A 27,410-nucleotide genomic window follows, 5' to 3' on the forward strand; every position below is an offset into this window, starting at 1 on the left:
TATAAATCCTACTTGAAAATTTTTAAGCTAAAATATCGTTTGTAGGCTCAAAGGCACAGGAAGTTATAGCCTCATCAAAAGATGTATGCAAGATATAGAGGGCATACAAAGCCGTCTTTTTTACTCGCTGAAAAGTTATGTGAATCAACATTTTCTCTCTCTGTTTTGACTATTAACAAATATAACGCTGGAAACAGCTTTATCCAAAAAAGAGTTTATCAGTGAAACAATAAAAATTATTTCTAACTTCAGATTCCCAATTCTGACATGAAAACGTGCTTTTGAATGGAACATTAAACCACTTAGAGTAAATATTGCGAATGGGGCCATAAAAAGCGATACTATTCTCAAGTAATTCTAAAATCTTCTTACAAAACAGTTTCATTTTTAAACTCCTTCAAACTTTCCATGTTAGCTTTTTTAATATAATGTACTGGATTGGTTCCCATACAAAAAAAAATTTGCTTATGTCCGCCCCTAAATTTAAAGATTATGTTGAGAGGGTTTCGGAAAAAAAATTTTTTTTGATCCTACGAAATACAGCCGAAAAGGTTTTTTCGTTGTAACTTGGTTATTTGACGTCCGATTTTTAAAATTAATATGTCATTATTTTGGCCTTGAGAAGCTTCATTAATAATTCCGTTTAATGTCCTTTTAAGCTATGAAGTCGTTTTCACATGATTAGGTCAGCTAACAAGGTTGGAGATATGCCAATTATCATAAATAGGGGAAGTCAAAGTAAATAAGTGAGTCAAACCTGTTATTTCGTATTTATAATATAGACACTATGCGACAAAATCAACTTGTTTTCTGGGTAGAGATTGAGGCTTAAGTAAACAAAGTACTATCTCCGTTTTTCGAAGTTAGCCTACAAAAAATAGATATCGACTTTCGTAATTCGAAATTCTACATATCGAAATTTTATTTTCTTTTTTTGTTAACGCGTTCATTGAAAAAGTAAAAATGTGGTCGTGGTCCGGTCTTTTCCCTTATTTGAAGGGCTGAATTCTTTTTCCGAAAAATTTGGTATAGCAGCTGTTATACGAGGTGAAAAGTCAGACTCTGACTTCTGACTACAGTCAGACTACAGGCGGACATTAGCAGCTTTTTTTTCGACCCAGTCTAATGTACATGAATGGTGAAACCGAAAGTGGTACGGGGCGTATAAGTAACATTTAGTGATGTAAAAGTTATTTTCCGTAGACATGTCGCAGCTACGAAGATTCGATGAAAGATGTGTCAAAACTTTTATCGCGCATTAAAAAGAAATTTAAATAAGACATTTTTTATAACAAATCTATAACGCACATAAATTTCAAACGCCTTCAGCTTAGTTGAAAGTTTGTTTGTATTACATTATACTAGATCTCAAGCACATCTGTTGCTCACAATTTTTTATATACAATTTTATGCAATAAAACAAGCATACGACAAACATGCCATGCAGTAATTATGTACTTATTTTGGATTCTCTTTAGTAACATATGGAATGTATAAATTTTGCGATGGATACATATTTCAAATATTTTAAAATAAACTAAATAATTATTTTTAATTTTTTGGCAAATCGCTTAGAGAAAATGCCATAAATATTCACATGAAGATGATTAATTGAAAAACCTTTCAGTAATTGACAACTGAAATTCGATGAATGTGAGGGTTTTAGTTCTATAGATTAAATTGGAAATGCAACGAAATATCTTGAGGTGAGGCTAGACAGTACACTCACCAATTCGGGGCGAATTCGAGGGCCTTGCGAAAGGGCTGCGTACACTAAAGCGAATGTGAGCAGATTAGTGACAAAGACAAGAGGTCCAAACCCATACAAAGCGAAGCTATTTGACTCAGATTTGGATTATGTATTCTTATAAGGGGCTGAAATTTTGATGGAAGAAAGGACACAGGAATCACCGAAACGACCTCACCACGACCAACAACACAGAGGGGCGCTGCGAATCGCGTCATCTTACCGCACGGTATCCGCAGAAGCTGTTCTGGCCATTGGGGATCCTTACCGAAATATCTTCTCGCAATGTAGAGTTACACACGTAGAGATAATATTGCCACGCAGGCTCGGGAAGTATCTTACCCATGGTTATAGCGACCACACGGTGGAGGTCAACTCTTACCTGACTCAATTTTTTATCCGACGCGGCTACTTCCGTTAATACACGGAATGTGGAAGGTTGAAACCATTGAACTGAATTCGCTGTGCTGCCATCAATAACATGATCTGCCGAAGTGACATCTGGGATACGGTCAGCAGATATGTGATACATATGCTTATGAACAAACGATAAGATGGATATCTGGTCCGTTAGCGTGAGAGTAGTTGTAGAGCTCCTGTGGCGCGCACCCATACACGATGTTATGATATATGCGGTCGCAGATATGGGGAATTGTGCAGGCCGTGGAAAATAAAGTTTAAGTGGGCAGCCCTTCAAAGGAGGAACCCATTATAACACATGGAGGGTCTGGCAATGAGGCTTACAGTATTCCTTCTTCGCAGTAGTGGGAGATAAAAAATAGTTTTTAATATTTCAAAAATAGCGGCTAAGATTCATAAAAACCGAGAAAACTACTGTAGTGAAATAAAGTTTGATGTCGTTGGCTCAGGCTTGCGAATTTAACGCACCCAGTTGTGAACAATTGGTGTTGGTTTATTAGATGGTAGGTTGGGTGGTTTATTTCTAAATCAGGTTACAGGTTAATAAAATCACATTACAAAATGACAAAAATGACAAATTTTCTACTTACCGCTGTATGCCTTACCCGACTGCTTGCCAACGAATGGCGGTTTTTCATATTACAAAATGGGACTAGGCAGACAGCGGCGAGTTTACATTACAAGGTTACCAGATCATAAAATTGACTACTAAAATTATTGAACACAGGGCGTTCTGCAACATCCCCGCCCCCGTGAATCACTCTATTCGCCAGACTCAACGTCCAGAACGGCCAACTTGGCTACAGCTCTTCTCTTCACCCCAGAGTTCGTTCGTACATCAACTTGGCGGACAACTCCGCCTTTCGAAGGATACAATCGCTCTACCACGCCACGACACCACTCTCTTCTTGGCACATTTGGATCGCAGATGAACATTAGCGCCCCTTCCTTCAACGGTTTCGTAGACTGACACCACTTCGTTCGACGTGTTAGCGTGGGGAGATATTCCAACACCCACCTTTTCCAGAAGTGATCTCTGAGTTGACGAGCCACGCGCCACTGTTGTCGTAGAGCCACGGGACCTGCAAATACGTTGTCCAAGCTGGGCGTATGCGCAGTATTATTCGGCCCCAATAAAAAGTCATTCGGCGTCAATGGCTGTTCTTGGTCTGGAGAGATGGGCAAGTGCGTTAGTGGCAGGGAGTTAACGATGTTTTCCGCCTCAACAAGGAAGCTATATAGTGTATGTTCCCGAGGTGCAACCTCTTTAAGCGTTTGATGTAGGACTCGCTTGACACACTGCACCATTCTCTCCCAAACGCCACCTTCAGCTGAGTTATACGGTGAGCTGAACACCCAATCTACACCTCGTCGAGAAAGCTCGCCCTGGACACGCTCGCAATCGAATACCTCGGTGAATATCTTGGCCTCGTTGTTCACACCAACAAAGTTTTTCCCATTGTCTGACCTCAACCTTGTAGGGACGCCCCTATGATTAATAAAATTTCTGTTTACGATGATGCAGGAGTCAGTGCTCAGATCGTGAGCTACCTCCAGATGCACAGCCCGCGTGGTTAGGCATGTGAAAAGTGCTACCCACCGCTTTTCTGTACTCCGCATCACTGTTACGTTAAGTGGCCCGAAGTAATCCATACCAGTGTAAATAAACGGCCTTACGTAGGGCGTAAGTCGATCCACTGGTAACGGCCCCATTTATGGCGGGACTGGTGCTGCTTTGCGTAGGCGGCAAACCTTACAGTTAGCGATGACATTTCGTAGAAGCGTTCTTAGACGCGGCACCCAGTACTCTCGGCGAATAGCGCATATGGTGGCTTCGGTATTTTGATGGCCTATGAGGATGTGATAATGCTCCGTTATCTGTTTCGTGTGCACATGTTTTGGCGGCAATATTATAGGGCGTCTAGTACATATCGGGAGCCAGCTGGCTGCATCTATACGTCCACGAACACTTAGCACACCATTCTCATCCAGATACGGCGACAACTGCACCAAAGGGCTCTGATTTGATATTTCTTTTCCATCTTGGATCTGTTGGATTTCCTCGGGGAAGCATTCATTCTGAACGATGCGGCATAGGAGAAGCTTCGCTGCTTCGAGATTGTTAGCTGTAAGACCATACGGATTCTTATTTTGGATTCGGCGGCATATCTCAACGAACAGCACAACCCAAGCGGTAGTTCGTAGTAGCCTATTATATGAAGAAAACCGATCGAAGTTAATGAAATTTTTGCATACGATGATAAATGTATGCTGTGGGCGCAATTCTTCTTCATGAACAACATCGGCAGAGATTCCATCTTCAGTAGGCCAAGCATATTCCTCTTCGCGCAGAAATAATAGACCTTGTACCCAACGAGTCTTAGGGCCAATCACGATATTATGATTGGCTCGAGTGGCTTCATCGGCCACGTTTTTTGCTGTGGGTATCCAGCGCCAATCGGACTCGTGAGTGGCGGCTAAGATTTCGGCGATTCTATGCTGCACGAAGGGCTTATATTTACGATGTTTGCTTCGAATCCATTTGATCACTGTTCCCGAATCACTCCAAAGAAAATATTTGTCGATTTTGAAAGAATGTGCTTCTCACACAGCTTGTTGAAGACGAGCTCCTAAAACTGCTGCCTGCAGCTCTAATCGTGGTATGGTCAAAGTTTTTAGTAGAGCCCACTTTGATTTCGCGCAGATGAATGTGACCTCTATCTCACCTCGGGCATTCGTTGCTCTCCAATATGTGACAGCAGCAAAGGCATTTTCGCTGGCGTCGACGAATACGTGTAACTGTAGAGATTTCGGCGCACCGTTTCGGAAATAGAAGCGAGGGCAGGCATACTCCATTACCGCTGGCAGTTGCTTTCGCCATCTTTCCCATGATTCGGCTATGTTTGCTGGGAGTGGGTCATCCCAATGTGTTTCGTGCCTCCACACTTCTCGCATCAATAACTTTGCTCCTATCACGAAGTTACTTAGAAATCCCAGTGGGTCGAATATGGACATAACCACACTGAGAAGTTCCCTCTTTCAGTCCAAACTTAAAACAGTCCGTTGTAGAGTGCCAATGTAACCCAAGAACTCTCTCAGTCTGCAGTCCATCTTTTAATCCGATGACCTTGTCGACGTCCACTCCACCCAATGCTGCAATCACTTCCTCCGAGTTTGACGTGAAATTACGGAGCTCAAAGCCGGCATCCTTGTGGATCTCCCTTGGTTTGCAACGGTTATGGCTTCCTTTGCTGAGTCGAAACTATCTACCAAGTCGTCCACATAGTAATTTTCCAAGATCGCAGACACGGCCCGTGACGTATAACGATTGTCAACGACGTGTTCTAACGCACTTCGCGTCTTAACATAATGAGCCGCGCAAGGGGAGCAAGCAGCTCCAAACGTCATGACACACATTTCGTATATATCGGGTGGTTGGCCAGAGTCACCACTGCGCCACAGAAAGCGCTGGGCACACCTATCTTCCGGACGTATTAATATCTGGTGAAACATTTCCTTAATGTCGCCACACAGGCCCACCGCTCGTTCACGAAAGCGGAAGAGAATTGAAGGCAAAGGCTTATACTCCTGCGGTCCCTTAAGTAAGCAGCTATTCAAGGAGATACCATTGACCTGGGCGGCGGCATCGAACACGAATCGAAGTTTTCCAGGCTTGTTCGGATTTGCTACGGCAAAATGGGGCAGGTACCAGGTACGCGGCGATGACAAGATAGATTCCGACGTAGTGAATTTACGTGCGTAACCCTTCCTATATAGCTATCAATGATTTGTTTGTACGCTTTAGCAAACTCGGCATCGCAGTTCATTTTCCTTTCAACGCTCTTTAGCCTCTTGAGCGCCATATTGTAACTGTTCGGTAACTGAATATTATCATCCTTCCATATAAGTCCCGTCTTTTATCTTCGTCCAACACGACAAGTTGTCGACTCCAAAATAGATCGTGCGCGTATATCGGCGTCGCTCTCGATTGGTGGCGATGGTCTAACGCCAAAACTTTCGGTCTCGAAAAAATCGGCAACCATGTTATGAAGCACTTCACCTAGGTTACATTTCAAAAAAAGGCATGTAGCTATAGAAGGAGGGGATTTGCTGACAGGACCAAACACTTCCCAACTCAGTTCTGTTTTGGCTGCAAACGGACCGTGTTTCCTTATTGTGATGATTTTTGAACCTATGCCCAAGTGGCAGTTATCAATCCCGATGAGAAGTCGAGGTGTGGCTCCTGAGCGCGGCTGCACTGGCAGTTGACTTGCTTCCTTGTCGTCCATTTCCAGGTCACTCCAACTAAGGCTTTGTGTTGGCAGCTTTAGATTACGTACGGCATGGACCTGTCGCAGCTTGTGTTTTTTATTCATACCAGCACCGCTTATTTGTAATTCGACTAAGGTGGCGGGCTCTTGAACCGAATGTCCCCCAAACCATTGAACGTTCAGACTGTACGGCCGTCCTACTAGGTTTAATTCCTTCACGAGGCTGTCTTCCATCATCGTTATAGATGAACCTTGATCTAGTAAGGCATATGTATCCACGCGACGTTGCTTTCCATACAGTGTGACAGGCAGAATGCGGTAGAGTAACTTAACCTTCGGCGAGTTGGTAGAACAGCTTAAAACGGTCGCTCCCTTATCGCTAAGCGGCTGCTGTTGAGCATTGTTTAGCGGCGAAGTAGATCTGAGCGTAATAAGGGAAGCGCCTCGTGACGACGATGTTGATGGAGCTGGCGGACGCTCTGACCGAGACTCATGAGGTAATTTATGATGTGCTCAACTGCATCCATCGATGCCGCAAACCTTTCGCCTTCTGCAATTGCTGGTGATGTGACCCCCATTTAGGCAGGCAAAACATAATCGTCGAGATTTAACTAGGGTCCATCGATCGGCTACCGTGGCTCCAGTTAGGCGTTTGCACTCTGATGGCTTGTGTTGACCTTGGCATGGAGGACTGTACGGCGTTTAGGTTCGCGAGCAGCGAGTTGGCAGTCATCATTGATGGTTCATATGACATTGGCGAGTGAGGTGAGCCAGTCGCTAAAATGTGATATTGTGGCTCGAGCGGGTATGGTGGCTGCATGCCGACCCCACTCAATGCGTTTGCTCATGGGTAACTTGGCGATAAGTTCGTCGAGTAACATAGGGTTGGCAATATCATGCTCGGCACCGGCAGATTCCAAAAGTGCGCAGATGTTTTTCACTTTCATTGCAAACGATATAACTTTCCCTAACATACTCTCAGAGATTGGTGCTATCTCTTTAACCTGCGCTAACTGACTACGAACCAGTTGTTCTGGTCGTCCAAATCTAAACTTCAACTGTTCTAGAATGCAATTTACATTGTTAGGGTGGATGATTAGTGACTTGACCGTTTCACGTGCATCACCCTTAAGGCACTTTTGGAGACGCTGGTTATTTTCGAAGTTGCTATATCTGTATGCCGCGGCCAACTCTACGAAAGATGCATAAAACATAGGCCAGTCCTCAGCCCTACCGCTAAACTCAGGCAGATCTAACAATTTTTTGGGAGGGTTCAAATTATAGGGTACATACTGTACGTTATTGCAAGCCCCACTGACTTGAGGCGTCGACGTCGGAGCGGCTGACGACTGAGCTGAAAATAAATTATTCGAATGTAGCGCGGAGGTATAGCGCAAATCATAAGGTGTTGCATTGGGTTGACAAAAATTGTATAAATTTCTAGAATTGGGCGGAGGTACACAAGGGGCTTCGATAAATGGTGTAGAGGCATTCGACTGTGTGTTAGCTGGCATTGGCGACGGCTCAATACGCGTCTGCGATGACTGTGGTAGCACTGGAGGTGCTTGCGTTAACTGCGGCAGCATTAGCTGCGACTGCGCGACGACGCTGCTGGCGTAGGTAACAGCAGAACTACCGTTATGCAATCCCGTTGACCGAAGGGCATAGGTCTGGGACTCCCGTTGTTGTAACTGTACCTGAGTGGCTTTCAGATGGAGCTTCAACATGGCTATACGTTTTTCCATCTCGTCGTAGTTATGACCACCGTGGTTACTTTGGGCATGGCTTGGCGTCGGCGAAGTACCCGTGGTTATAACCGTTTGGCTGGCTGAGGCGATTGGGGCTCCATTATGGATGTGTACTGGTTCGGTTACCGCGGACTTACTAGGGGCACTGTATACCTGTGTTTCTGAACGTGTCTTTGTGGCAGATTCAGATATGCTGGACGGCGTTTCCATTATTGGGGATAATGTGGCGTTCTTATCCATGTTGCTACTACTATTCATAAGGCGAGCACTTCTACGTGGCGGTGTGTGAAACATATAAAGCAGGTGTATTGAAGCAGTTAATACAGTAGCGTGGCTATTAAATTAAATACATGTATAGAGGCAGACCCGCGGCTTAACTACGCAGATTCGTGGCTCTAAATTTATTAATTACCCGAATCTTTGTTTGATATGTATGGCAAAAATAGCAACGTATTACTGCTTTGTGGCGGCGATGTTGGAAAATATAGGCAGAAATATGCATACATACATTTACCTTGCGTTGCGAAGTGGTGCTACGACTTTGCTAGCGCTGTGACGTTCCTGGCTGAGACGGCGACGTTGACGTGGCGTTGTAGTGGCTTTTCACGGTGGTGTGTTACTGGCGTTAAATGGCGAACAACTACAACATTGATATCCACCTGTTGGACATTTAACGGAGAATATTTTTTGGCAATAAAAATGATCGCAGCTGTTATTGGCAAAGTATTACGGGCATGGCGTTGCTGATGTGACGGGCGCAGTAAGCGCAGCCCATTTGGTCAACAGCGAAATAAAGTTTGTAGTGAAATAAGGTTTGATGTCGTTGGCTCAGGCTTGCGAATTTAACGCACCCAGTTGTGAGCAATTGATGTTGGTTTATTATATGGTAGGTTGGGTGGTTTATTTCTAAATCAGGTTACAGGTTAATAAAATCACCTTACAAAATGACAAAAATTACAAATTTTCTACTTACCGCTGTGTGCCTTATCCGACTATGGCGGTTTTTCATATTACAAAATGGGACTTGGCAGACAGCGGCGAGTTTACATTACAAGGTTACCAGATCATAAAATTTACTACTAAAATTATTGAACACAGGGCGTTCTGCAACAACTACTAAGACTAATAAATTCCTCAAAGTTTAAGCTTATAACCTAAAAGATAAAAAAGTACCGAGAGAGGCACATTGTTATAGACTTACCGATTAATATCGTTCACCACAATTTAAGTATATTTACAACTTCTAAGAAGACAGGCTAAAAAAAGTTTTAAGTTCGCAAAGACCGCGGAAAGCGAAGCGTGTCGGGACGAGTACAGGGATCTACTGAGGATCAACAAGCGTAAAATTACCAGGGCGAAGAGAAACTCATGGAAATGTTTCTGTACGGACATAGAGTGCTCCAGCGAAACAGCACGGATGAAAAAAGTCCTAGCAGACATCATTCACACTTCGATCACGGAGCTAGTAGTGCCGGGCTTGGTGACCGATACCAAGATCGAGTGGGCAGTGAAGACGTTTTCTAAGTTTAAATCGCCGGGCCCAGGTGGTATATTCCCGGCCATGCTACAAGTCTTCAGTAGGGCGGTGGTGGAATGGCTTAAAATAATATTCGATGGGTGCATAAGACTGAATCATGTACCGCACTCTTGGAGAACTGCTCGTGTAGCTTTTCTACCAAAGACGGGGAAGATCGGTCACGTGTATCCCAAAGACTAGAGACCCATTAGCTTAACATCATTTCTGCTCAAATCCTTTGAGAGGCTGATAGATGTGTACATAAAGTCCAACGTGGATGAAAAACTGCTCTCCACAACACAGCATGCGTACACCAAAGGCAAGTCGGTAGACACCGCATTGCATAGGGTGGTAATAAGCATAGAGAAATCCCTGGAATATAAGGAGTATGCTCTAGGAGTCTTCTTGGACATTGCCGGGGCTTTCAATAATGTTGCAAAATGGGCGATTATGGATGGTCTTAATTACATTAAAGTACATCTTGCCTTAATCAGATGGATCGGCTGCATGTTATATTGCAGAAAGATTACATCACAATGGGGATTGTACAGGCCACGAAATCAGTGGACAGGGGCACGCCGCAGGGAGGGGTGCTATCACCTCTGCTGTGGACGCTGGTCATCAACCAACCGCTCAGGCAATTCGATGAGGGACCCGTAAAACTTACGGCTTACGCAGATGACGTTGCAATTGTCATAAGTGGAAAGTGCCTTCCAACGATTAGTTCTTTGATGGATCGGGCGCTTCGGGATATTCATACGTGGGCATCTAATGTCGGGTTGAAAGTCAATGCGGAGAAGACGGATATGGTCTTGTTTACAAAGAGGTACAAGGTCCCAAATTGGACTAGGCCTAAGTTAGGAGGGGTGACTTTACAGGAGAAACCTTGCACAAAATATCAAGGAATCATCCTAGAGAGTAAGATGTCATGGAAGCTCAACGTGGAGGAGAGGGTCAAGAAGGCCTCAACGGCACTCTATGCATGTAAAAGAATGCTGGGGTGTACGTGGGGCCTATCGCCCTCTCTTTCTCATTGGGTTTTTACAGCGGTTGAAAGCCCTATTCTATACTATGGAGTTCTTGTTTGGTGGAAAGCCACACAAAAAACAACATACCTCAAAAAATTAGAGGGGTATGCAGACTATCGATGCTTATCATTACGGGAGCCCTGAAAACAACCCCGACGGCTGCACTGTATGCCATTCTGCACATTCCACCTGTAGACCTGGTAGCAAAGAACAAAGCATTAACGACCGCAACCAGGCTCGGTGCTTCGGGGCAGCTTGAGCGCCGACCATATGGCCATAGTAGTATAACGTTATCAATCACAAGACGAACAAACTACCTGATTCCCTATCTGCCCTTCGAGGGAGATTTTAAGGCCACAATAGAGGTGGACGGTTGGCGCAAGGGTGCGCAAATGGCGGACGAGGCGATACATGTGTACACCGATGGTTCCAAAGTAGTGGAAGGAGTAGGGTCTGCGGTATACTGCGCTGGTCCGGAAATAAGCAGATCCTACAGGCTGCCGGATTACTGTAGCGTTTTCCAAGCGGAAATATTAGCCGTAACCAAAGCAGTATAAACCCTGGAGGAGAATAGCTTAAGCTGCAACCGTGCTAACTTTTATATTGACTGTCAATCAGAAATTAAGGCAATAATCTCGCATAGCACAGCATTTAAATGCGTGTTAGAGTGTAAGCAGTCTCTGGAGAGAATCGGGACAGGGGGAAGCATACATCTATATTGGGTCCCAGGGCATATGGGAATAGATGGGAATGAAAAAGCGGACGAACTAGCTAAAAAGGGCGCATCCCTTGAAGCTAGCTCCGTAGACGTTCCAATTAGATTGGGCGAGATTAAGCGAAGGCGAAAGGTGCACATGATCGACCAAGCGGGAAAGGCGTGGGTTCAAGTGCGGGGCTGTAGAGTGTCGAAGATTATGTGTAGGTCTTCCAACCTTAGAATAACACAGTTGCTTCTATCATTAAAAAGAGAGGACTGCAGACTCATGATGGGTATTCTGACTGGGCACTGCCCTCTGGCGTCACATGTCTTTAAATTAGGCTTGGTCAGTGATAGCAGATGTAGGAAGTGCGGGTTGGAGGAGGAAACGATTGAGAACGTTCTGTGTTCGTGCCCTGCACTTGCGAGGCTAAGACTCCAACTATTAGGAGTGATACAGCTGTTAGATCTAGAAGCAGCATGTGGATTAAGTCCTAGGAAGCTTCTAGTATTTGCTAAGAGGACGGAGTTATTTTATAACATAGGTCCTGGTTTTTGATAGGGTTTTTCAGTTTGGTGGTTAAAACAAACTTCTGGTAACACTATGGACTTATTCAGTCTATGTGAGGTCCTCATGGACCGGCCAGTTCAACCTAACCTACAATTTATATATTAAGCTGTCTATTCTTATTATATGAGGACCTGCTATGTAGTTCCGTACTTTCTGTTTTTTCTATTGTTATAAGAATTTCAAATGAGTTGAGATATTTTGCATATCTACTATACCGTAATACTCCTCCATCAGAGCAATGTATTCTTGTTTTTGCATAAATTTACATATTTCTTCACCTTAACTATTTATATCTGTCTCATGCAATAACCGCTCAAGTCGACATAAGCAAGTTTCATTCCTCCCATGTGCTCTAAACAGTATTCTTCTGCACAATTTTTTTTGGGGAAAATCTAGTCGCCAAGCTTTAAAAATTGGATTAACGATACATCGTTGTCAACAGAATGTCACGGCGGTTTATTGCTCTTATATTAACGCAACGTTGTAGAATTCAAAATTTTGATTTTATTTTGTGGGCAACTGGGCTGTAAGATTTTGGCGGTTTTAGTAAAAAAGCACAGATTTATGTTTTGATAAATACTTGTGAACGCATACCAATACAATAACGCTTACTTGTGCATATTTTATACTTTGTTCGCAACTAGAAATATATGCAAATTTGTTTCTATGAATATGTTCGACATTTATATGCAGAGTTAACATAGCCATTTAGTTTATGCACATAAGAAACAATAACATGAAGGTGGAGAGTTTATGTAGGTTAGAAACGATTTTTTCAGTAATATTCGAGAAAGTTTTAAAATTTTTCTCGGTTTCCGATTAACATAAGTGGTATTCAGGAACACATTTAAGAGTTAAAGTCAAATCAATTTCTGGTCTAATTTTATGATAAGAAAAATGCCCGTAAAATTGTTTTGGCAACGTGTCCAAAGCTCATAAAATTAATTTTAACAGAGTTAAAAAACATTCCAAAAGAGATTGAGTTCAAGTACTTAATACTATTATGGTACGTTATATAACAAAAAGAAATTTATAGCGTAGTAGTATGGATATGATTTAAAAGTAAAAACTTTTTCCACTGAAGACGCAGATTCCTCTAAGAAGTCTTTTTGGCAGATGAGTCTGTAGCAGTCATATTTAAATTAAACTGGCTAGTATAGCTTAAGTGCTAAAACTGGATGTATTATAAAATTATTGCGTCATTCCGGGAACGTTGATGTAGAAGACATCAAGAGTGAAATAATATATCATTCATAGTATACAAGATCGTTAGTCATTGCATGGGTATACCTGCAAAAGAATAAACTGGATCATACCTAGAATAAAATTACGTATCAAGTGGATAGTCAATCTAACTTATGGCAGTGGAGAATTGTTTTAATAAATAAGTTGAATCTTTCCGATACAAATATCTCAAAGATTTTTAACATAATATGAGCTTTGATGATTTTTCGAATGCGATTCGTTCGATATGTAGAGTCCTGTTGATATGAAACTGTTTTACCGGATATGAATTCACATTCAAGTACAAGCCCAACTCTCGTGCAACCGAATTCCTACTAGGCGTTACAGGAAGTCGAGTTTAGAACATGTGAGGACCACATCATGCAGTCTCTTTTCTTTTTGTAGCCCAGGGTACGCAAGTCTTAGTTTTTGTTGATTAATCAAAAGTTGTATCTTTGGGATTGGATTCCTTGCAACTTTTTTGTCTTCGAAAGTGGCGGCTTTTGGAGTCAAGAGCCGTACAACATTTCAATTTTGTGCGAGTAATTTTTTTATTAATAGAAGTTTAGTTTCCATTTGAGTTTTGTGGCATTGTGGGAATCTTCTCTCAGGAAGACATGGGTCCTACAAAATATATCAAACGAGAAACAGGGCAAAAGTACCTTAACATTTAGAAGTTTTCCTACAGTTGGCTGCACGCGATGTAAAGAGTGAATTAAAATAATGCCCTAAAAGTCGAATGGTGTGTACAGCCAGTCACCAGGTCCAAATTTTTTTTTAACTTTCAAGTTTCATTTTTAGTAATTTGTGCCTATTTCAAACATGGTATACATACCTACAACACTATTTAAAAGTAACGAGAAAATGAGAAAGGAAACATTTTAGCCTATTCGTAAGTTGCTCAGGCATATCGATGTCAGCAATAATTAATATTTTTTCATAATATTTAAAAACAATACTTTTCTAACATTGCTAAAATATGTAAACAAGCAGGTCCTATTCAAAAGCATGAAATACCAGCAGCAGCGAAATATCTTACCTAGACCATTAAAAAATTTTAAACATACCAATACTGCAAAACAAAAAAACTCATTGAAGGCTCATGTAAATAAAACGAAAAACAGATGGTTTCATTTTGGCTCTAAGCCAAAAGGGAGCACTGCATGCTCACAAAAAATTGTTGCGCATGCAAACCTTTGTACAGTGTTTTTTTTTTCTTCCAAATGCAGGTCAAAGCGAAAAACATAGCAATTGGTTTACAAAAGTTAGTGTTTGCATACAAATTTTTGCACTTAAACTTTATAGCCTTAACTGATCCGACTGTCATGCCAACTGTTAAATAATGAGTGATAATTGTTTCTCATTTGAACTAATGTGCTGCAGTATAACTCAGCATGACAATAATAATATAATAGTAATATTTTGGCGCGTCATTCCTCTAAAGAGATTAAGACCGAACTTGGCTTAAAATTGTTGTTCTGTCTTTAAAGTTGGTTTATTGTTGGCAAACGTACAAGTTGTATGCCGATTTCGAACGTCATCTGATAAGGTGGATGGTTTTTTACTAAACTGATTTTCATAGTAGTTGAAACTAGGGCGTTAGGCATAAGTACGTACTATCAACCATGATGTGGACAATTAATCTTAAGTTATAAGATTTTGGGATTTATTAAATCGATTTTTGGAGCTTTGAACTCATAAAAAAGGTAATGGAGACTAACGTTGTAAGCGCCAATCAGAGTTTTCCAGGGGATAAAAACAAGAGATATTAAAGAATCGATCAGAGCTGTTTCACAATCTTTATATACGGTCGAAATAAGGAGCTCATCGCATATATTGCCGCAGAAAATCATGGCTGAATTCGAAATCGTACGAGAACTATAACTATAGTATGCAAATGTATGAGGCTTTTAAATTGGTATGTATATTCACTAACTGCATAACAATTAATATTGTAACGAATTTACTGCAATTCCCCTTATTTGCAACCTTCTGCTAACTTTCGAATCACCAAACTGTTGAACAAATAACTCCACTATTAAATAATGCAAAATGGCCTTTATTAAAGTACTTCAGAATAACACTACTATTGCTCCCCAGATAGCGTCTTAAATCAAACTGATTGTCGCGCCTCTACTGTTGCTGCCTTTTATACTCTGTGAATTCCTCGTTCGGTTCTTCTAGGCGCTTCTATTTCCAGAATCTACTAGTTGGCCATCAGCTATGAAATTACTACGTTTATAGCTTCTCATACGAGCGTGTATTTATGAGCGACACTTCTACAATTATAATTGCATACTTTTGGGAGCATTTCAGATAAGATATCTGCATGTGTTTGTGCGTCTCTTCTCCGCTGCGTGTACATACATATGTGTAGACATAATGATTGATCTATTGATGTGCATACAAGTCACTGCTTAGCATCGGCTTAGAGATGATAGTATCCCTTAGTGTTGCTAATATTCGTCACAATATTAACCGACCTAAAGCACATCGAATATTGAGAGATGGTTGTGCCATCCGGGAAGCCACGACGATTACTATTTCTGTAGTTTCTGAGGACTGTTTTTGTAACTCGCCTGCAAGCATCGTTAATGGAATAAGACATTGTTAATTATTTTAATACAAAACTGAATCTTACTCCAATGTAAAGTCCACTAAATCAAGCTTATGAATAAGTAACTGATATCTCAAATAAAATAGTTGCATACGCAGCAAAAAGTTGAGCCTAATTTAAAGAACTTGTTTCAAAAACACCTTATCTGAGCTTGAATTCAGTACACCTTGACATTCTGCGATAGGACGTTTTTGAAACAAACTCTGAAATAGAGGGCGTTATTCAAAAGTTTTCTGATAAAGGATACTTTCGAAACGCCAGCCGAGATAGGGTAATACTCCACCCAGCAGTTCTTTGTTGTGAGTTATATAATTATGTTGAAATTACTATATATTCAATATTAACTTCTGAGTTGGATTTATTTATATTATTGTGTACAACCCTTTTATGTTTATTGTCGCCTGTGAATCAAATAAATAAATAACAGTAGCTCACCTGTGCAATATCTCTTTTGGTGCAACAAAAATTTACGAAAGTAACATTGACAAAATCACAACCATGACAAATAGTAACAGTTTTCTCTTCTAGGGTGTCCTGTGATCCGAGTGTTACTATTTGACGGAGTTTAGAGTCCTGAAAAATAATAGTAAAATTAAAATATATATTGTGGTTTTGCAAACCTTTATATAAAATAATTGCTTAATGTTAGAATACTCCAACCAAAATCCTTTCTTAATATACCCATTGTATATTTCTTTGGTATGTAATGTTCGATTTAATCCGTAATTAAACTTCCTTATTTGGTTTTCATTTAATGTATCCTTTATATGAATATATTAAATACATACATTAGAGCGGGTCGAGAAAAAATACTTGATCCAACTAAACTCGAGTTTACAAAAAATATAATATCAATTTTAATGCTTCAGATTATACTGATATGATTGATCTGAATAAGGATAATTTACTATCTGAACCGGCATTCACAAGAAATATTCCATACAATCACTTGGTACAATTCTTAGATTATGATGAGCCAACACTAGATGATCCTAATATTCCAATGCATATATAAGGAACAGAAAGATATGTACAGTTGTTAGCATTCGTTTCCAAACGTGTTGTAGAAGAAAAATGTCGTGAAAAACAACCACGAATGGAGAGCAAAAAAGATTTTTAAAAATAATAACAGAACATTAATTTTATTTTGAAAAATACGTTCAAATGGTCAATTCTAAGTAAAAAAATAATTTTTTAAATAAATTACATTAAAATTATAAAAATTGTGTGTTTTTTTTTTGCTTATTAATTGAAAATATAGGTTTTTTTTGAAATTATTTTTCTACTAAACCGAATTCGAAAAAATAAAAACTTTTAAATGAAAGTTGTTGGAAATATTCTGAACTTATTTAGCTGTAAAGAAAAAAAATTTCCATAAGAAATTTGTTAAAAATGATAATATAGTAGTTAAAAGTTAATTTTAGGCGAATTTCTCATAATTTAAGCCTGATATCTCTACTAAAATTCAAAAACACTATAAATATTTATACAGATTCTGAAACGTACGTAAAATACCTTTAAAGTACATTTTTCCTATAATCCTATCAGAAGCTGTGAAGATTTTTTGGCCGAACCCTACATTCATATGGCAAAATATCTATTTTGCAAAATTCGGGGACTCGAAATCGGCCTTAGAGCTATGGTGTCTTCAGCCTTTTCTTAGAATCACTTTTCTTAGAATCATCTGTAGCTTACGTTTTTGCTATACTCCTGATGAAAAAAAATCCATCCATACAATTTCACCCGCTCTTACATACATATATTAACATATATATATTAGAGAAAAATTGTAAGTTTACAAACGGCGATGGTTACTAGGACATGTTTCTGAATTTCACTTCTTCATCAGCTAGCTTTTCGGGAGCTGAGCGTTGAACTCGAATCTCCGACATTCATATCAGTGCAAGCCTTTAGCTGCTAAGCCATATGAATGTCCCGTTGTTCGCTGTACAATTGGTCTCTAAGATAAGCAATATGAGCAAAGCTCGCTAATTAAATACATATGATCATATATTTTATATATTTATATTATTTAAATCGTCTTTTTTGAATGTATACCCCTCGTTTTCATTCATACATAACCATAAACAATAGGCATAGTATAATATGAACTACTTTATTGTTCTATAGTTTTATCTTTCTAATTGAAAGAATAAAGGTTGCATAGGCCCACTTTCATCCTTCGTCAACAGGCTTAATAGTTGAGTAGAGTTTTCATTATTTTGACAATATTTGTTACCTGATAAATAGTTCTAACATGCACAAATGAATATAAAAACAGGTTGGTGACGAATAATTGTTACCCATTTTTAAAGCGCTATTCTGCTTTTCTCAATTTGCGTATACTCACGCCGCACAACATTAAATTTATTCATCTTTTCATCTGTATATATATTTATATTTCTTCTGTACGTGGGTTTGTGACTGATGAAATTTTGTGTATTTGGACAAAGCAGTTTTTAAATTATTTAGATTCGCGATTCGGTCCGTTTTCCTCTGATCTTTCCAGGAAGTTTATCAGGGGCAGATCAGTTCTTAATAAAAAATTTCCTTGATATTTGGTACCATCTTGACAAGCTTGTTATTAGAAGACTATTGCGATAAATAACATTCAGGAAAAAGAAAATGAGGTGAGGACGATAAATAGAGAGACCATGGGAGAGAAAGAAAGGAGTAGGAAATGGTGATAAAACTGGAGAAAGTGTTGGGGAGAGATACGAATGAGAGGACGGGAAACAAAGGGCAGTTGAGAGAGATGTGGGGGGGGGGGGGGGGGGGGGGGGGGCAAAATGCGTAGGAGTGAGAGCGATCAAGTATTGACAGGAGGACGGAGAGGAAAGAAGATACATTTTAAATTTCAGTATCTAGCTTACCTGGAAGTTATTTTGAAACCGATCCTAAAATTCCAAATCTCGTATAAATTTTCTAATTATATCGTTCGTGCGCGACTTGGCGACAAGCCCTTTTCTTTTTCTACGTTTCCACGGAGCCCCAAAATTATGTATGGCTTTTCTAAATAAATAAAATAAATATAAGGTGCGATAACCTGCGAAGAGATCTAAGGCCGAGCTTCTCTTCCAATTCGCGTCGTGCTCCTCTTGATTTTCCCTACAAATTGGCCGGAAGGGACCTACATGTTTTATGCCGACTCCGAACGGCATCTGCAAGGCAGATGAGTTTTCACTGAGAGCTTTTCATGGCAGAAATACACCCGGAGCGCCTGCTAAACACTGCCGAGGGGCGACCCCGCTTAGAAAAATTTTCTTCTAATTGAAAAACCATATTTCTAAAATTTTGATGTTGCTTTGCCCGGGGTGCGAACCCAGGGCATACGGTGTGATATGCGGAGCACGCTACCATCACACCACGGTGGCCGCCCGGCTGGCTTTTCTAAAGGTCCCTAAATATCTCGATCACTACTCAACTAGGAGTATTTTTTATCCCAAATATTTTTTCTTACTAAAGCTCAAAGCTATGTTTTGAGTTTTAGGTTTCCAGGCTATCGGGATTTACTTACAACTCCACCGAATTTTCAAAATCGGAGTAGATTTTTAAATACCACGTTGCACGCATATCATTTGTTTCTACAGCATATCCAAGTTCCAAGACTCTAGCTCCTCGAAAATTACTCAAAAATATATTGCAAGCTTTCGCAATTTTGTATTGAAACATGGAAGTTATGTAAAAGTATAAGAACATTTTAGCGTGGGACAATGGCGACCAGTCGTGTTGGAAACATATCGCACACCCAAATCAAAACAGTGATCAACTCAAAAAATCACAGTGTTCAGAAAACGCGAAAAACTGACTACCTTTCAAATATGCGCCAATGAATTTTTTTTACAAAACCTTTTCTCACTGATAAGGGGAGGTATTAGTAAATCGAGTATACAGTTCGTAAGGCATTAACGGAGGTAGTCATAGGTTCGAAATTTAAGATTTCGTGTTAGCTCGTTATTAATCTAAGTGTGCAATATAGTAGAATAACTTTCAACCGTTTCTACGATTTAGGTATTTATTTTATTTTATCTATGGATAATTTATTTTTATAAACCAATAAAAGTAATTAAAATTAATTCCTAAAATTCCTATACTTAAATGTTTTCTGTTCTCACGAAATAAAAAACAATTTTATTTCCGTGATACGCCCCAATGTATGTATGTGTATCACATATACAACGTACAAATTATCTAACTAACTACTAATCAAATTCAAAATTGCTATTCTAGAATGTGGTGGTTTGCTTAATTACTATGTATATCATAATTATAATTTGGCTTATGACGAGCTTACTATATCAGGATATTTCCTGCAAAATCAGCAGAAGGACTTGCTATTGCCGTTTGCCTTTGGTATTGTTGCTGACGTTGAAATTTGAATAACTTCCGTGCCGAATTCGCCCCACCAGCAAACGAAAAATGAAAGGTTGCTCATAAGTAAGCTATTAAAATTTGAAAAATGTGAAATTGTATCAAAACGGCTGAGAAATGTTTACTTGGCCACTTGTTGTTTAAGTTTAGAATCGCCCTTTGCAGACTAATACGACTGTAATATCAACCGATTTTAAACCTTTTACCAGTTTTGGATGGTAGTTGTCAGTAAAATTTTAACAACTTAGCCTGTTTTTAGCATAATTTAGAAAATGATTACTCATTAGACTCGTAATTAGTTTCCAGTTTTGATACAAGGCAGGGTTGTCTTCTTATAAATAAGTGCAAACAGATAGAGCCAAAATTGATTAAACCCGAAAAAAAGTGAAAAAATTGTTCATTGGGTAGATTTTCATAGTTGTGCTATGTTTTCCTAGTTGATATAGTATGGATCGTTAGAAATGTCTAAGTCCCGTCTTATGTGATCCGGATAGAAACTGAAAATCGGACTATAGCCAAAAATGTTATAGGCTCACAAGAGTCCAAAGGTACGAAAACCTGGTATTTTGCCCGTAACTCATGATTTTGAGTATGTCCAGGCAAAATATTGTATGCAGTCATTCTTAGATCTTCGGTATCTACTAGAAACTTGTTTTGACATCCCAGGTATTTTTTTTTGTGTCACACAGTGTTGTCTACAGGTTTATAAAATTATCTTCACTTTCCAGATAACCAATGAAAGTTCATTGTATCCCATACGGCCTTTAGATGATTAAATTTTGAATTTCCCTACATATAAATACAATTTGATTCTTCTTTCTGACTAAATAATGAGTTATCATACAATTGAACAAAAGAAATAATCATATATGAATACCTTTGATGATCAAAAACTGAAAATCATTTTTCGATCACGTTTTGGAATCATTTTTGAAGTCCTTTGATGATTACATTTTAATATTTCATAAAAGTCAACAAAAAGAATAATCAAATATGCTCACCTTTCGATGAACAAAAACTGAATATAGTTTTTCAATCACATTTTGGAATCATATTTGAATAAAATGTGTTTACTTTAGGTGATCAAACATTTATAATCATTTTTAATTCAGCTTTCTGAATCTTTTCTGACTATATTTGTTAACTGAGTAATGAGTTTTATACTTGTTAAAATTTTACTTTTCATTGAAAAACTTATTTTTTTCACATACACACATTTTTTCAATCATGAAGTTCAGAAAAAATATGTATATAAAATTTTTATTATTAAGACATTCTTCAAGACAATTTAATGCAAATGCTGCTCATGCCCGAAGATTTCCCCAACCATTTCTCCACCTTCCCACATAATACATAATAGTTGGACAATACAAAAGTTGTGAGCTATTTGACCAGGTAAGTGAAACTCTCTTGACATATGTACCTGGATATGTCTTCAACATCCCGTACCGTATCGTAATTTAAGATATTGACGATCATAGCTGATGTTGGATGTTGTAGTCGCAGGTGAATATCGGTCAAGTTTGTTTGCGAGTGACCCGTGGTTCAAATAGCTCACTTCCGCATGCTTTCTTCCCCTGATGAAATAAGATTATTATGTAGTATCTTATTTTGAATGAGATATGAAGAATAAATGCATCATAATCGCATTCAAAAATGAGTCAAAAATCTAAACCAAAACGATTGAAATATATTCACGAATATGATCAGAAAATGACTGTGAAAAGCAGTCAAATATTACTCTAAAACAATTAAAGCTCAATTTTACAATGATATCAAATATGAATAAAAAGCGTTTCGAAATATGAATCATAAATGATTATTCAAGAATAATCACATTTATGGTACATTTTTCTCCCGACGATACGCTAATATTCGAACAGAAAATGCTTTTAAATTTGAACGTTTTTAATCATCTTAGGGTATGATATTTGAATATTTTTTGATCAAAATTTTCAAAAAATGCTGGCTGGGATGCCTTTCAAAACTGAGGAAAATGTTAAACAATAAATATTGTTTAAAAATATTATTCAGACGAAAACTTTATGAATGAATTCATTTATAAAAAAAAACCGAACACGTTTCTGAAAAAAAAAAACAATAATAATGAGTATTTGGCACGATAAACCTCCGAGGAGATTTAGGCGACGTTCTCTTCCGCAGCTAAGAAGCAGAAGAATTTGCGCCGCGAAGATTTTCGTGGCAGAGCACCTGTAATTTTTACCAAACCACTGCCGAGGGGGCAACCACGCATGAAAAACCATTTTCTTAAGTATTTTGATATTGATTTTCTAGCGACTTGAGAAGATCCTTCTAACACCATGGCGGAAGCCTCCTTGAAGAAATTCTTTTTTTTTTATTTTAGGGACGAGATAACACAGTTCTTGTTCTGTGAAACAATGAAGCGAAAAAAAATGTCATACATTTGAATATTTTTTTTTTTTTTTTTTTGAATTATCTTTTCATTTCATTGCTTCCCAGAACAAGAATCCCCCTAAGTGAGGCACACATTGAAACTGTCATATTTAGAGGGTGTTACGCGTGTCACAATCTAAAATGGATTTTTTGTAACCCCGCTAATGTAGGTATAAAACGTTTACCAAGAGATCGTTTTGTCAAATAAATCCGTTTCCTGATTTGCCAATAATACTAAGGAAACATACACGGCCTCAAAATACAACTTATTTTTGTATGTTCTTCTATTTGCATGTAATTCGTAAAATTTAACTTGCTACAAATTACAAATTTGGGCGCGGATATAATAACCATTCTAATGTAAATCAATGCCACGTAGGTCATGCACGAAACATTTCTTGTGTACTTTTGCTTGAAGTATTCAAGCAGTCAGTTGTTCGATTTGTTGCCTTATAATTGGTTTGGTATACGTCGTGGCCTACATTGACTTATTGCCACCAGACACGAACATGAACAAGGGTTGTTCATTTGGTGAGTCAAAAATTATTAAGTAAACCTCAGGTAAAATAAGTTTTTCTACTCTCCTGTCAAATTTAATCCCGTCAGATTAAGGCATTGCATTTCGTCGATAGGCATTAACAAATACTGTTAAGGTGATGGAAATTGGCGAGTGAATTAACTTCATAACGCAAAATATATATTAAGTAAAATTTTCGAAAATTGGCGTGGTATTGTCCACATTTAGAAGAAGAAAAAAAGTTTTGCAAGCCGTAAATGTAAAGCTGCTGTCATGAATTTTCAACTCAACATTAGTATGATTCTAGGTTATAAATTTAGATCTGGGGAAGGACAACGCTCAATTAAAAAAAAAAAAACTTCTTATAAAATTGACGAGCTGTTGATGCAGCGAACGGGTGCCTTCAATCAACAGTTCGCGTGCATATGTATGATGTCTCGATGCCGAAAAGGGATTCTCGACCACAGTAATACACAGGTGGAATTTTTTAGACCCCAAACTATTTTTGTTATGTTATATGAAGCCCAGTTTGAATTGAGTTCGAGATTTGTTATCAAATGCGCATGTCCATATGAATTGCTCAGATTTAAAATACAACATTAATATGCACCTATATTGGAATACCCTATAGCAATTGGCATAAAGGGCCAAATGAGGTGTGACTACCATTTATAGTTCAGCATAATTAATGGTGCCTTGATCGATATTAGCGCGCTTTTTTCTATTGCTTTTACGCAAGTAATTACCTAAAAGCCTGAAAATGTCGAAATTGCATTTGTAGTGAGGGTTTTCCTTGCATAGTTTTTAAACCAATCACACTTAGGTTAGGTTGAACTGCCCGTTCAATAAAGACCTCACATAGACTGAATATGTAGATAGTCAGTGGCGTAACAATAGGGTGGAAGGGCTTGCAAAATGGCACGGGCCACCGACCCAAGAGGGCCCTGGGCCAAGAGGGCCCTGGACCAAGAGGCCGCGAGCTCAAAAATATTTTTTACATTGTACCTTAGTATTTTATTTTATTTGAAAAGTATATTTTTATAAGTATGGTATAAATATGCCACTGTAGATAGTGTTACCAGAACGTTAGAACCCCAATCAGGTGCTAAGACTTATGTTATAGAAAAACTCCGTTCTCTTGGCAAATACTAGAAGTTCCTGTCGAGCATAGAACATGAACACAGAACGTGCTCAATTGTTCATCCTGCAGACCGCATTTGCAGTTACTCCCCCTTGCGGGCTAGAGGCAAAGAATATACCCGCAGTAGGCATACCGATAGTAAGATGCGATCATAATACCACGTAGCAAATTACCGTTAGTGACACTTAAAACGTATCAAATTGCCGTCATGGTATTAGTGGCGCTTATAAAAACGCTAACCAATCTTCGAGTTATGTTTACTCTAAAGGGAGTAGAGTGGACGTATTGTATCACCTGTTCGACCCTATCACGTTCGATAAAACCTGTACCGCGGGGAGCAGGACAAGTTAATCGTGACCTGATACAATGTATTGCAGATGGATTCACTCTCGTGGAAGTTGACAATAAGGCACACTAAATGAAGCTATGCAGTCTCTACTTCATTGGAGTTGGCAATAAAGCATTTTCTTCGGAGTAGTGCTGTCACTTCAGACTCTAAATCAGACAATAAAGCATTCTCTTCGGAGTAATGTGGTGTTTTTTGTTGGAAAGTTGACATAAAATTTACTCTTGGTCCGCCCACAAGGGTAAACTGTCTCTTAACTTTTTCTAGCCTAAACATAAACATTCAAAGACTCTTCTGCGAAAGGTCAAAGCCAAAGTTGATCACATCACCAAGTTGTGACCGTTGTTTAAACTGTTGTAACCTGGTGAGAAAGCTAGAAATAAGACGGAAAAATGCTTATCGTTTGTTGATAACAGTTGATAATTGTATTAATGGGTTTGTGCTCACTCTTCTTTTTGAAATGTTTGAAACTGCGTTAAGTTATACTGACCGATGGCATTTGATCTAGAGTTAGTGTGATCAGTACTGATTAATGAGGATATATCTATTATAGATGACGTGGAAGTAGTTATTCACAGCGAACGGACATTTCAATTATGCTAAGTTGGCAAGGCTGAATGGCAGCCCCCTAATTGTGAAGCAGGTTTCTTTATTATTCCTGGTTATTCACATACCCTAATACTTGTGTTAAAATTGTGCAGATGTATGAATTGCCGCCTGACTATCAATGTATATATTGACGCGACTGCAGCTTAAGCACGCTTCCTTCAGAATTTCTGCTGCTTTCTATAATTTTCACCTAAAAGACACTGCAGCGATCTTACTTACGACGACACAGTAAAAATAGACCCGACCCCTTCCACATTAGATGGGGCAGTACTGCTCTGGCCATACGGCCTGCCCTCACTGATAATCTACGTACCACCTCCAGTTTTTTTGGTATACGTCCTTTTTGTGTGACTGTCCACCAAACAAGGACCCCATAGTAAAGTATGGGTTCCACAATCGCCGTAAATACCCAATTAGAGAGTTTGGTTGATAGGCCCCACGTGCATCCTAGCATCATCTTGCATGTATACAGTGCCGCGGAGGCTTTCTTCGCTCTCCCTTCCACATGGAGTTTCCACGACAACTTACTCTCTAAGATAACAACTACATATTTTGTGCTACATTTTTCTGTAGGGCTACCATTCCAAATTTTTTGTTCAAATAGGGATTTGTTCAAATAGGGATCTTATATTTCCTAGTAAATAATACTAGAGTGAGTTTATCCGCGCTAGTTAATCCAAATCCAGATGCCCAGGCATGTACATCCTGATCCAGCAGAGAGCAATTGGTTGATAACTAGCGCCCACAGCATTGCTGATGAAACCCACCCTGCGGCGTTCTTCTGTTTAGAGATTTTGTTGCCTTGCATAGACCCCATTGCGATGCGATTATTCTGCTGCTTAACATAGAGCCGATTCAATTTGTTAAGGCCGGATGAACTTCAATGGAGTTGAGACTGTCCATGATTGTTCGTTTCGAGACATTGTTGAAAGCTCCGGCAATATCCAGAAAAGGAACAAGGCATATTCCTGTTGTTCCAGGGCTTTATCTATATTCATGACCACCCTATGAAATGCAGGTTGACTGACTTGCCTTTGGTGTAAGCATGATGTGCTGAGGAGAGCAATACCCCATTCATATTCGATTTTATATGCACATTTATTTATATCTCTAGGATTTTGAGCAGAAAAGATGCCAAGCTTATAGGCCTGTAGTCTAAAGGTTTGCCGCTGTCGGTATGAAGACTACTCGAGCCGTTCTCCAAGATTGCAGGACGTGGTTCAGTTTTATGCAACCCTCAAAGATTATTCTAAGCCATTATCCAATTATTCCACCTGCTTTCTGCAGCATAACAGGGAATATCCCATCTGGACCCGGCGATATGAACTGGGCAGAAGTTTTTGATTGCCCATTCAATTTTGGCATTTGTCACCAATTCTGGTGTTTTTCGCTCCGTATAAGGAGTGTGGACGTTGTTACATAACTCTTCGGCATCATCTCCTGATGGAAGGTATGTGCTAAGTAGTGTCTCATTACTGTGTGCCCATTACCCGTCGTCCCTCTTTTATCAGTCCCTGGACCACATCTCCATTAAATAAGACTTTTCAAATTCACGCCGTTACGCTGGGGCGTTATATGTCCGCACAGGGATTTTTTCATGAAACCTTCTTCAAACTGTTGGCATCACTTTTATAGATCCACAACAGGTCTTTATATTCCTTCCAGCACTCCTCGCTTTCCGAAACTTTTGATAACATTAAACTCATCTCCTTACTCCACCATAGTGGCTTTGCTTTCCCCTTGACTCTTTCCAGAGGACAAGTTCTGTTGTACGCAGGTGTCAGCACCTTTGATAAGAAGTTGTTGCACTCCTCCAACTCCTCTACGGTGGTAACCTCTTTAGGCTGCACCAGTCTTCCTGATACATATTTCGGAAATTTGTACCAGTCCATTGCCCTAGGGTTTCTATAGGTTTCCCCTTCTCTACCCTCTTTAGGGGCACGCTGAAGCTGATATATGCATGGCCTATCAAGAACCCTTCATTCACAACCCCACATATCATGATCAGAGCTCAATGCGATATCAAGCACATTCCTTGACGTTGGCCAAGCATATGTCGGAACGCTACCCCTGTTAGCCACTTGTAGATTACTCTGTAGAATATAAGAAAAAAGGGACTCAGACGGTGTGATGCGCATTCGCATCCGCGCCTACGACAAGCTATCCTCTGTA

The 27,410-nt window shown here is 39.4% G+C and overlaps 1 protein-coding gene across 9 annotated transcripts in view; it reads right to left on the reverse strand.

The window, feature by feature from the left end:
- Positions 1 to 27,410, reverse strand: part of Plc21C (Phospholipase C at 21C) — a 318,758-nt gene that overhangs the window by 61,427 nt on the left and 229,921 nt on the right. For all 9 annotated transcript variants that reach the window (XM_067766582.1, XM_067766585.1, XM_067766583.1 and 6 more), the window contains exon 4: positions 16,275 to 16,412. In XM_067766582.1, coding sequence (XP_067622683.1) covers positions 16,275 to 16,412 — 138 coding nt within the window. The remainder of the gene's footprint in view (positions 1 to 16,274; positions 16,413 to 27,410) is intronic.

The sequence above is a fragment of the Eurosta solidaginis genome, chromosome 2, assembly GCF_040869045.1.
Source record: "Eurosta solidaginis isolate ZX-2024a chromosome 2, ASM4086904v1, whole genome shotgun sequence".
Taxonomy (NCBI): Eukaryota; Metazoa; Arthropoda; class Insecta; order Diptera; family Tephritidae; genus Eurosta; species Eurosta solidaginis.